The 12,876-nt window shown below is 36.6% G+C and overlaps 1 protein-coding gene across 1 annotated transcript; it reads left to right on the top strand.

The window, feature by feature from the left end:
- Positions 1–4,446: 4,446 nt before the first annotated feature.
- LOC120434530 lies at positions 4,447–10,460 on the top strand. Its single transcript, XM_039602754.1, has 4 exons — positions 4,447–4,634; positions 7,515–7,814; positions 7,902–8,186; positions 10,192–10,460. The coding sequence occupies exons 1-4, from the start codon at positions 4,586–4,588 to the stop codon at positions 10,299–10,301; spliced, it is 744 nt and encodes a 247-aa protein (XP_039458688.1). The 5' UTR covers positions 4,447–4,585; the 3' UTR covers positions 10,302–10,460.
- Positions 10,461–12,876: the final 2,416 nt, after the last annotated feature.

The following is a 12,876-nucleotide window of genomic DNA, read 5'->3' as shown; positions in this document are numbered from 1 at the left end:
TAAATAATGATACAGATTTAGTAAATTATTCAGTAAAGGGCTAACCTGTTAATTTTATTGTTGTTTTAGTGTGTGACATATGGTGCTTTATTAGAGACAGAATCACAACTACAATAATAAAGAACAAAACAAGGTTTGCTGATGCTTTAAAAATAAAAGAATGCACTTTTAAAGAGCTTTAAGGATATTCAAATAACACTGTAATGTAAACAATAATCAACTAATCTTGACTAGATTTCAGTTAAATCCATCAATTCTGCACCTGGTTTCTAAATAGAAATGCTTTTTTTCTGCTGTTAAAAACTTTTTGAGGATTTCATACCAGAGAAAAAGTGTTTTTCAGAGGCTAAGCAGGTTTTGAATTCTGACATATGCGTTTCTTCAGTCTCACCAGCAGATGGCAGTGGGCGAGTTTGGAGGTAGGCTGCATTGCCAAGGAAACTTAAAAATATAAATATTGTTTTTGTGCTATTCTAGCATTGGATGCTCACAGAAAATATGTTCTCTTACTTTTAATTGGACAGGGCAAAAGCTGCTCTCAAGCTACTCTTGGGTTGACGGTAAAGCAGAAAACAAAAATGAAACAGTAAAAATGTAATTTAAAAAATAACATTTGTTAGGTCTTCAAAATGTGTCTGTAACTGTGAATATGTCTGTCTGAATACTAATTATTTCTACACTATGAAAACAGTCATTGCAGGCTGTCAGTCTAAACTTTGAGGAAAAAAGTTATGAGTGTGACTAAACTTCTCACACTTAAGACTGAATTAAAAACTAAAAATACATGCTCAAAATAATTTAAATATGTGGAAACACATCAGATCTCAATGGGGGAAACTCATTCTGGATAGCTATACTGATGGTGACTGTGTAATGTGTTAGATATAAAAGGATGTCACATCATTTGATGGAAATAACAATTATCAATCTACGTAGGGCCACTTTTGGCCCCTGAACACCAAGGGCCAAAAGTGAAAAAATGATGGGGCAGGCTAAACCATTTGTCTGAAATTTCATTGGAGCAACTCAAAACGGTACTCAGTACCTTCTATGGCTCCCACACGCTCGTATGCATGCCTGACAGCATTGGTGATAGTCTTACTGTGACAATGGTAAGAAAAAACATACAGAAAACCATAGGAGGGATAAAATGTCAGTGGGTCCACCTGTAAAACCATTGCTGTTTTGTTGGTTCTATCATTTCTGCCTCTCTAGTGCACCTGCAGTTAATTTAATTAACACTAAAGCAGCTGTTTGAGCAGTGCATTTTAATAACTTGGAGGCGGGTTTTATTGTTTTTGACTGTAGTTTATCAATAAAAAAATGACTGGATTTAGAGTAAAATAAGCAAACTAAATCATTTCCATATATTAAACACGGTTAGAAACTGCTTTTCATATTCTGTTAGAGAAATTAGTGAGAGTCACAGTTTGGATCTACTTTGTTTTTTGGTGGTTTTTTTGTTTGCCTTTTCTTTGTGTTGCAGGTTGTGAGTCCCTATCATCTGTGTGGTGAAGAGAGTCGTATTTTTAGTTTGTCTGATCATCATGTTGCTGTCATCACTGTAGAGAAATTTAAGAAAGAAAAATAAATTGTGCAGTGCTTACCCACTGCACATAGACCTCCCACACTTTAATAACAAACTTGAAGTCATAACTTTTTTATATTGATCTCTGTTTTGTTCAGTTTATACACTGCAAAGAAATCATGATGACTTTGAAATTTTTAAAACAGGAAATTGTAAATGTTTTATGAAGAATGCAGTACATGGTTTAAAAGCACTAATAGAGAATTCAGATACATTCACTTATCACATTTTCATTTTACACATTTGAATGTCAATGCAAATTTGCTTGAAAAGAACTTTACAAAGCAGCTATGATAAAGGTAATTATTTTTGATGAAATAGCCAAAAGTCAAGTCATTGCATCACTTTGTGAATAAAATGGTTGTTTATCCTGATAAAGTTGCTTTCTGAGATTTTATGTTGAAAGCAAACACAAAAGAAGTATTTCTGATTCCTATTCCAGAAAGCAGGTTTAAGGTGCGTCTTCAGTGTGAGGGATCAACTAATAATTACAAAGTTATAAACCCCAAAGTTAAGCTAATTTAAAATCATCAAAGACAAACCTATCAATCTCTGATATCTTAGAAGTTACCACTTCTGTCTTCTTTGTATTATTTTGAATGTTTATGAGACACTGGAAAGCAAGTGACACCATCATTTAACATGGGTTGACATAATTTAACATTCAAAGTAACCTAAGAATGAAAAAAGGGTTCAAACATATACCTAAGATGAAAATTGGTTATCTTCCCCAATACAGCAAGCTGCATATTCAATATGACATGCTGACAGTTTTCTGGTATCCTAAAAGTCATGTCTCATGTTCAAATTCACATATAAAACTGTTTTGTTAACCAAGTTCATAAATAACACAGCTGTGAGATGGAGCCTGGCCCTGTGGCTCTGTGGAAACACTTTCTGGTTTCACTTCTTGGTTACAGAGAGCTATAGATGCTTCTTTTCTGTGAGTCCAGTTTGTCTCAAATTGAACACCAAGGCAAAACTCACAAACATGCAAAGAGCAAAACTATGTTTTTTATTACATACTGTGTGTATATTTAACTACAGTCATTATATCATTAAGATTCTTTTAAGCCATAATAATTTTGCAAATTATTGTTGTTGATAGACAAATATATTTTTGACATTATCTTATGATAAAATTATGGAAAAAACACAAAACTATGTAAATTTTGTTTTAACAGCTGAATTCAGCTGAAATTCAGATCTATTTCAATGTGCTACGAGGTTCGGGTGCAAACTGATGTATGGCAAACACAAGCTTGTCTCTTGGTCTAATAATTGTATTTCTCCTTTTTGTTCTCGATCTGTGAAAAGATGCAACTTCCACTTTTTTTTATTCTACATCTGTTTTTTTTGTGCAAGCATTTTTGCTTAACATGTAAAACCTAAAGGGTGTTACATCCTGAAGAGGTCACCGCAAATGAAGCTATTTAAAAGTGAATGCAATATTACCGTAACTGTAAGGATTAAACTTCAGTATTATATGTTAAAAAGCAGATAGTCTGAAACAATTTCAACCATTATGTTTATATCTTTTTCATTTCTGTAGTTCATGGGGAAAGTTAAAACGCTGAGCAATAACAATAACACATTTTCATTCTGTTGAATTCTAAATCTTTTACTCATAATTAACTAAGAATAAATTGTCTCCATATGTTTGGCCCTTCACATAAAGTTGGGGCCTCTTCCTGTTAACTGTGACAAATAACAAAGGAAACTTTGTTGCTAAACCTGTGAGTGGATCTGGGAGATGTTTTTGGTGGTTTTTGGTTTTTACTTTTACTCATTACAAGATGTGCCTGATATCTCTGATTGTGATTTTCAACAAAAAATGCCTCAAATGTTGAAGCTTTAATAATGTAATGTTTGTGCATTAAAGCAAAAATGTTCATTCATGTGCATTCTTTAATGGAGTTTTAGATAAATTAATGCAATTTCATGCAAAAATCAAGCAATAACACCGTGTTTGCAAACTTGATGACAAAGTGTCTTGTGGTTGCTTTTGCCCAATAACACTGCAGCCAGCTGTTGTGAAAAAAGAAAAAAATGAGACAGTTGTAACACTGTCATCCTTGCATTCTTTCTCAGTTACACATTTTGGAGTCATAGAAGTTAGAGATTGAACCACGTCTTTTGTTGTAATGGTGGCACTGCTGTTCTATTTTACTAAAAGACATGAATGGGTCAGACAAGACATCTGCGATAAAAGTGCTCTTGTTTTTTCTTGCTGATTAGGTTGTAAACAATAAAGACTATGTATCACTTTATAAAGAAAATTGTGTTTAAAGTTTTTTCTTAAATACGAGAACAAAAGCAGTGTTTTTGATTTCTTTTTTCACAATGCAGGGTCTGAACCCTGAACTCTGTGTTTCTTCAATGTGACCAAAAGAGGGCAGTGAGTGACTTGTGATGTGGGCTGCAGGGAGATCATACCTTTAGAATTTTTATTTTCAGCTGTTAATATATAAACTGTTCTCATTTATATTTAGTTGGGGGGATTTTTGGGATGTTCATAACTACTGTACAGGATAAATCCAGGATGAACTAAATCCAGAATTTTACATTATCAATGAAAAACCCACAGACATCTGATATTTCATAAAGTTAATTCCTGCAGCCTAAATGCATTCAGATCATCATATTACCTCTTCTGCTTTGATTGGCCTGATTGGACTCTGTCTTTAGAAACTCAGACTCCTGTAATCTCACTGTGACCTGCAGTGCACGGGACTCTCACATTAGCGGCACATTTAAATGTGACCTGTAGGAACGAGTCATGGCTTCTGTTTTGCCTTCTCTTTCTGCTTAAAGGCAGTGTTACTGTGAAACCATGGATATCTCAGAGCTAAAACTAGCACAGCTCAAAGATCGTTTGCACTGTTGGCCAGTATAGAGGAACAACGCAGCTGTGAGAAGGGACTCACCCTGTTCTGCTTTCAGGGGTATAAAACACTTCCACGTTGTCGGATTTCAGAGAAACCTCGAGACTCTAGAATGTTTTTCTTTGTGATTCTTGTGTTGCTGTCCTGCACTGAGGCTGAAGGTAGGGAAAAATTGTCTAATTATTAGCACACATACAATATACAAAGTATATAGCAACTGCTTCCTTAAATCAACAGGGACATAACTGACAAAGATGAAAAGTGCAAATGTTTTCTTTTATAATAGTGTTCACTATTGCAGCGGGTGAAAGACTTGATTAATGTCTTGAAGTACATTACAGTTTAATCACAGCTGTGTCTTTGACAGCCTAATTAAGTTTTGACAAGTCCATCTAAAATAGTCACTTCTGGTTTCTTGCAGTGACTCAGTTTGTGTGCTAGAAGCTTTCCTGGTTCTGAGAGAAAATAAAACCAGCACAACCAAAGCTTTCAATACAGAGCTTTAGAAGCATTGAACACTGCAGTTCCAGGCTGATTTCAGACACAGATGAGGAGTAACTGCTGCCACCTTTTCATACTTTGACCTTTCAACAACACATGAGAAAAACTGTAAAATCTTACCCTGCTATGAAAGCTATTAGAGCTGCCTAATAATTTATTGTAAAACAACTAATTGTCCAATAATTTCCAATGATAATAAAAGACAATATAAATATAATAAATTATATAACGTGTGAGTGCATGATTTTTTACGTCTTTATAGGGTCTGAGAACATGTTTGTACTTAATAGAACAGACTTACATGTGGATATAAAGAAATCTGTTGTAGTAGACAAAAAGAAACTTAATTTACTACCACTAACAATGTTGGTAACTATGATTATAAAGATGCAATCGTGTTTGACATGTGAAGGACAATTGAGTTATTTAGACAAAGTTAGTCTTTGCTTTTAAACTAAAAAAAAAATAGATAAACAGGAAATACTGTGTAATGTTCAAGCAGACAGTTAGGGTCTGAAATACTAAGAAAGGCTTTCAAATGTTTTATAACTTTATCTCAGTCTTCATTTCATTTTTCAAGGGTGATTCCTTCATTGCTGATTACCGTTAACTGCTAAGCTTCTAGAAAAGGTTGTGGCTAAGCAACTTATGGCAGCTCTAGATAAACATGGCATTTACGATAAGTTTCAGTCTGGTTTTTGTCGATTTCACTCCACGGAGACAGCTCTTCTTAGGGTCTCTAGTGATATCTTGATGAATAATGATGCAGGGAAATGTTCTGTTCTACTCATGTTGGATCTCACATCAGCTTTCAACACAGTTGACCACCACATCCTCCTTGAAAGGCTACAAAATTGGGTTGGTGTATCTGGAACTGCCTTGGAGTGGTTCTCCTCATATCTCCATCACCGATCCTTTTCTGTGACAGTCTCCGACTTTAGGTCATCCTCTACCTGCCTTACTTATGGTGTCCCTCAAGGGTCAGTTTTGGGGCCTTTATTGTTTTTAATTATATCTTCTCCCCCTCCAGCATATAATGGGCTCTTTTGAGGACATTTCTTATCACTGTTATGCTGATGATATTCAGTTGTACGTTTCTTTTATGCCCGAGGATTTATCTAAGCTTCTGCATCTGAATGATTGCTTAGATTTGATCAAATGTTGGATGGCTGCAAATTTCCTCCAACTCAACAAGGGGAAAACCGAAGTCCTCATATGCGCCCCGATAGATTTTTATCCCAGATAGTGAAAGCCCTTGGTCCTCTTTCAGTGTATCTTAAATCCTCTATCAGGAATTTAGGTGTCACTTTTGACTCGACTCTCACATTGGATGGGCATGTGAAATCTCTGGTTCGGTCTTGTTTTTATCATTTAAGAAATGTGGCTAAGTTAAGCCCGATTTTATCTCGCTCTGAACTGGAGATTGCTATACATGCATTTATTTCGTCACGCTTGGATTATTGTAATTCGCTGTGTCTAAGCAAAGGTTCTCTGGATCGTCTGCAGGTTGTGCAAAACGCTGCAGCTAGGCTTTTGACAAAATCCTACAAGTACTCACATGTGACACCGTTGTTATCTCAGTTACACTGGCTTCCTGTTAAACTTAGAGTCAATTTTAAGATCCTGGTCTTGACCTACAGAGCTGTGCACGGACTGGCACCAGCCTACATCTTTGATCTGCTACAGCCCTATGTCCCCAGCAGGTCTTTGAGGTCATCTGATCAGGGCTTACTTGCTATAAAAAATACTAAGAGGAGGACTAAGGGTGATAGAGCTTTTGCCAATGTGGCCTCTAGACTGTGGAACTCTCTCCCCCTAACATTAAGAACTGCGGACTCAGTAACTGTTTTTAAAAAACAACTCAAAACTCATCTTTTTAAAACTGCTTTTGGTTAAATTTTTGCCTGTTTTATATTCTCTTTTTAAATCTTTTTATGACTTGTAATCTTATGTGCAGCACTTTGTGATTCTGTCTTGAAAGGTGCTATACAAATAAAAATGTATTTATTTATTTATTATTTATTTGTGGTTTGGTTCTTTGACGTGGTCTGGGAGCAGACACATTCTGTAAGGTTTGGGGGGTTGTAGCTTCCCTATTTCTGTCATGAAGGGAAGCAGAGATAGTTTAATGAATTTGGCAACTCTAGATATTAGAGCTGCACCATCCAAAGTTGTGTGGAAGTCATAACTTCTGATAGGAACTGATTTTCACAAGAAGGTTTATCTGTGAAGTCCATATTTTATTGTTGGAAATGATCTCAACAAACAGTAACTGAAGGACGATGTGTGGCAAGTTACACACAAATCTATATTCATTTTAGAGATATCTGGTGTAAGGGTGTTTTATTACAGCTGAATAACAATTAAACATATTTACACTAATAAATGTGTTTAATTATAAACATATAAACAGATTACACAAAATTGTTGACAAAACAATAATAAAAATACTAAAAAAAATTACTGTATTTAATTTAAGAGACTTCCACTTGCATGTTAATAAGATGATTCTGACATCAGGTTTGTTGTTTTTCTTTTAGGGCTCCAACATGTGTTTCTCCTCCATGGAAAGGACTTACACCTGGATATAAAGAAATCTGTTGTACTAGACAAAAAAACTGATTTGATCTGGAGATTTAATGAAACTAACAATGTAGCTAAATGCTATTTTAATAATGATCCAGTCATGTTTGACAAATATGCAGGAAGGGCTGAGGTCTTTGGACAAAATTACTCTTTGCTATTAAAGAATGTACAACACAGTGACAGTGGAGATTATACTGCAGTCTTGTTTGGGGCACAAGACCAAAAGGTAGCTGAATACAAGGTCATAATCCAAGGTAGGTCTCGTTTTTCATTTTCCTTTTGAAATGTTGATAAGGTACAGTACAGACTTGTTTTAAAACTCTATGCCTGTTACTCTTCAGATCCAGTGTCTCCAGTTAACCTGACAGTGGACTCTGTGTCCAGCAGTTCAGACTCCTGTAATCTCATTGTGACCTGCAGCACAGTGGATTCTCAAATCAGCAGCATTTTCACATGTGATGCCCAAAACTGCTCTCTGGTAGAAAAAGGAAGCTTTAAAGCCCAAAACTATTCTTCCAGTCTCGTTGTCTATTTGCAGCAAAGCTTCATCATCTGTAATCACAGCAACCAAGTCAGCATGGAACAGACTAAGAAGGACATTAAACTTTATTGCAAGGAAAAACCAGGTAAGATTTAAAGACACCACATTCATTTGTACATTCTGCAAAATCATGTCTTGACCCTTTGGTGGGACAGTTGTAACCAATCAGCTGTCTTATAATGAGCACATCCACTCAGAAGTTACCAGAAATTTTGAAGCTTGTGTCTGCTTCTATTGATCTGGAATACAATTTCAATTACAATCTCAAAACCTGTGCTAAATACCTTAGTAGTAGTTGACTGCTTGAAGAATAATTCTGGTTAACACTGGTTGGCATGAGAAATATTCCATATGTATATCACCAAATTTGACAGTTATTATCTTTCTTTTGATAAGAAAATCTAAAATATTCTGAATACTAGAGTGTAAGGTCGATGGCAAAATCTTGCATTGTGGTGGCCCACCAGAGGGCTCCACTCATACCCAGGTGAGGGGTTTCGCCGGGTTTTGCGTGCAATGTGTTCAGTTCATGTTTGGTGGTCAATAAAGTCGGAGGAAAAGGCCAGACCTCCTGTGTTGTCTGTACCTTCACTCCACAGCATTAGATTTTTAAAGATGACAAAACCTGCTCAGAAAATTACAGTCTCTAATGTGTCTATCCGTGCCTATTTATTAAATAAATAAGCCGTTTGTAACTATAGCAACCAGGTCACAATTAAATTAGGTCAACCTAAATTGGTTCTGTACATTACCACAATGAACTTTAAATGAAACAACTCAGATGTAGTTGAAATGCAGACTTTAAGCTTTAATTCAGTGGGTTGAACAAAAAGACTGTATAAAATGTGAGGAACTAAAATTCTTTAGCTCCTCACAATGAATTCATTTCAAGAGCTCAAGATTAATTGGGAAAGTTGAATAAATGAAAATAAAATGTTAATTTCTAATATTTTGGTGGCAGTGACACCCTGAAGTCTTGAACTCATGGACATCACCAGATGCTGGATTTTCTCCTTTTTTATGCTCTGCCAGGTCTTTACTGCAGAGGCGTTCAGTTGCTGTTTGTTTGTGGGCCTTTCTTCTCTTTATTGCTGAATTCACTGGTGCTTTCTTTCTTTCTCAGGATGTACCAAATTGTAGATTTTGCCACTCCTAATCTTAAAGCCTTTTTTCAAATGGGATTGTTCTGTTTTTGCAATTTAAGGATGTTGTTTCACCTGCATGGGGAGCTCCTTTGACTGCATGTTGTCTGTTCACAGCAAAATCTTCCAAACACAAGCACCACACCTTAGAATCTAAGGTCCCCAATCCCAGTCCACGAGGGCCGGTGTCCCTGCAGGTTTTAAATCTCACCCTGGGTCAACACACCTGAATCACGTGATTAGTTCATTACCAGGCCTCTGGAGATCTTCAAGACATGTTGAGATGGTAATTTATCCATTTAAATCAGCTGTGGTGGATCAAGGACACACCTAAAACCTGCAGGGACACCGGCCCTCGTGGACTGGGATTGGGGACCCCTGCCTTAGATCAACTCCAGGCCTTTTATCTGCTTAATTGATATACGAAGGAATTGCTCACACCTGCCTATGAAATAGCCTTCCAGTCAATTGTCCAATTATGTTTGGTCCCTTTAAAAAGAGTGTGGGACATGTTAAGGAGCTAAAACTCCTAAACCCTTCATGAAACCTGAGTCTACAAATTATGTCCATGTCCATTATATAACTACAATTGGAATATGTGTATGTATTAGTGTCCAAATATATATGGACCTAACTGTATATAAACTTCAGTCCTTCCTGTGTCCTTTGTCATTGGTGTCGCTTGCTGCACTCCGTGTTGTTTGCTGTCAGGCCTGTGAGTTCACTAGTGATGCTTCCTGTCTGAAGTTTTGGTTTTGAATATTGTTTGGAATCTAATTTAGTCAAAATAAAGGCTCGCTTTTTCTCTGGAATGCTGAATACAGTTGGGATACATTCAGAAATAAATTACCTGTATTTCTGAAATGTAAAAGATTTCTTGAGTCAGACAAAAGAAACTGTAGTTCCAATTTGTTTAGTGTGTTTCATTATTTCTGCTCATGTCTGCAGGTATCTCCATCTGTGTGGTGAAGACAGTCGTGTTCTCTGTTGGTCTGATCATCATGGTGATTGCTGTCATCAGTGTCCACATTATGGAGAAGATTAAGAAGCGAAAATAAAGAAGAGGCTTTCCACTTACACATATAACTTATACGGTTTTAGAAAATGTTGAGGTTATAGATACCAGTGGTAGATAATAGAGATGGACCGATCCGATATTACGTATCGGTATCGGTCCGATACTGACCTAAATTACTGGATCGGATATCGGCGAGAAATAAAAAATGTAATCCGATCCATTAAATATCAAAAAAGCACCTCACAAAACTTAGGATACTGCGTAACTCGGCTCATAACCGTAGCACGTCGGAGCAGTATGCATCACGTGATAGAGCGGCTGTGTGTATTTGTAGCCTCGCTACCAAACCAGCATTTCATCTCTGAGGAAGTTATCCCAGAGAGAAGTAAAGCAAGTGTGTAAGTTCATCTCTGAATGTTAGTAAAGCGTTCCCACGTTAAGCTTAACAACCGATATATGGAGCGACTGCCCCTTCTCTCTCCCTCCCTCTCCTGTTGCTACTCCAATCATGAAACTGATCAATGATCGGCTGATCGGCTTTTCTGTCGTGACTCCCATCTCTCTTGTTTGTTTTTGGCCCACTTTGCACCAGAAAGAGGAAACCAGCGGCTGAACCACAGCAGCACGTTTAAGCTTGATAAGCTGTTGTTAGAATGTATTTAATATTACTTTCTACACCAGGATCCTTTTCACGTAGCTGACGGCTGGTAACTGTGCAGGGGCGGATCTAGCAAAGTTTAGCCAGGGGGCCGATAGGGCATTAACAGGAAAAGGGGCACAAAGACATACTTTTCTTTCTTATTCTCATTTAAAATGTCTAGCTTTTAATAAATAATTATCTGAATCTTACACCCAAAGTTTTAATCTGATGTAAAATGTATAGAAGTCCATTACTGTATATAGTAACTGTTAAGTCTAATATACCCTAGTAAGCTATAGTACTTTTTCCTTTGGGAAGGTACCGTCTGTGAATTCTGCAATTCTGTTGAAGAAAGATGTTGAATCTATTTAATTATTCTTGAAAAATAATTTATTTCTGTGCATTTTTTTTCACCCTGCATCAAATTAAAGTTGATTACATCGATTAAGCATCATGAGGTGGAGGGTGGGGGGTGGTTCTCTATTTTTTTTTTTTTGCTGGGAGTTTGCAACCCTATTAGTTAGGTTGCTTAATATTTCTGCTAAGTGCTCTTTAAAATACCAGAATAGGAAGGATGGAGTAGGTTTAAGTTTATTAGATTGATCAGTGTTGCTGAACTATGAAATATTTTGGGCGCAGTGTATTTTTTACATACAGGTATAACAGAATAGCTTTAGTGTTGTTGTTTATTTAAACTTGAGTATGAACTTATACAAAATGCAGCAATATATTAAAAAACAGTTTTATTGATTAAAAAACACACTATATCGAATTCATATCAGTATCGGCAGATATCCAAATTTATGATATCGGTATCGGACATAAAAAAGTGGTATCGTGCCATCTCTAGTAGATAACTACACAGGTTAACACATTTTGGACGTTTGCTAATTTTTATGCATATACCGTTTTTTGTAGCACAAAATTAGGCATTGCAAATGTTTTGTAAGTATAGACATTTGCACATTTAATTCAATTAATTTTCTGTTGAATGTAAACATAACAAATGCTCCACAAGACATGCACGGCAAACATGTTAAAAAATCTCAAATATGACACAAGGAATCTGTATCACTTTGTAAATAAAATGGTTGTTGCTCATGTTAATAACATTACAGAAGATTTCATCTTGAAAACAAAAGGTTTTGGGGGTCTGACACCTGAACCAAAGAAACTGTCAAATTAGTCAATGTAGGTTAAAAATTTTCATTTTACTTCAATAACTTAGCTTCTTAATGTGGGGAGACAAGGGTAAGTAATGAGTTTTAGTGCTTTGCCTGTAAAACTCAGTATTCCCACCATGTTTTGGGGAGTAAAAGCACCAGTAAGGCACACTAAGATGACGTAAGAGACATGATTCCACAATTCATAACATTACGTTTATTATTAGAAGAAAAAAAAAGAATTAAATTTAAAACTCTACACATCCAACCACAAAGGTAAGTGGGGTTCAGGACTGAGGCTTAGCAGACGGTTTACCAGTAATGGTTACCAGTACAAGGTAACCATTCTCCCAGTCTCCACAAACCAAGCAAGCCTCTGCTGGGACCTGGGAGGAGTCTTTTGAATGTCGTTGGGATCAGCGAGCATGCACTGAGGAAGGGAGAAAAAGAAATATTAGAGGATGTCTTTGTCACCAGACACCTGCACATACTGTAGCTTTGCTGGGGAGACCTGACATTAACAAGCTGGAGCTTGTGGCCCATCTGGAGAGCATAACTATAGAGACACTCAAAAATTGCTATACAAAGCTATGCAGTGGTCTCGGAGAAGTACATCAGCCGTACAGCATCCAACTGAAACCTGGAGCTCAGCCTTTTTCCTTAAAGGTCCCATTACCTCTGATGGATAAGGTTAAACATGAACTGGCTCGTATGGAACAACTGGGGGTGATCAGCAGAAGTGAGGAGCCAACTGATTGGTGCTCAGGCATGGTGGCGGTACCAAAGAAGACAGAAGCCATGCGCATAAGTGT

This window comes from Oreochromis aureus, linkage group 18, assembly GCF_013358895.1.
Source record: "Oreochromis aureus strain Israel breed Guangdong linkage group 18, ZZ_aureus, whole genome shotgun sequence".
Lineage (NCBI taxonomy): Eukaryota > Metazoa > Chordata > Actinopteri > Cichliformes > Cichlidae > Oreochromis > Oreochromis aureus.
Note: the sequence above shows the minus strand (reverse complement) of the source record. Positions and strands in the feature narration are given on the sequence as shown.

What these genes read in the sequence shown, in the direction of transcription:
- LOC120434530 (XM_039602754.1), top strand. Translation starts at nt 4,586, where the DNA reads ATGTTTTTCTTTGTGATTCTTGTGTTGCTGTCCTGCACTGAGGCTGAA. An exon ending in ATACAAGGTCATAATCCAAG is followed by an intron (nt 7,815 to 7,901) that starts GTAGGTCTCGTT and finishes GTTACTCTTCAG; the next exon opens with ATCCAGTGTCTCCAGTTAAC. An exon ending in TTATTGCAAGGAAAAACCAG is followed by an intron (nt 8,187 to 10,191) that starts GTAAGATTTAAA and finishes TCATGTCTGCAG; the next exon opens with GTATCTCCATCTGTGTGGTG.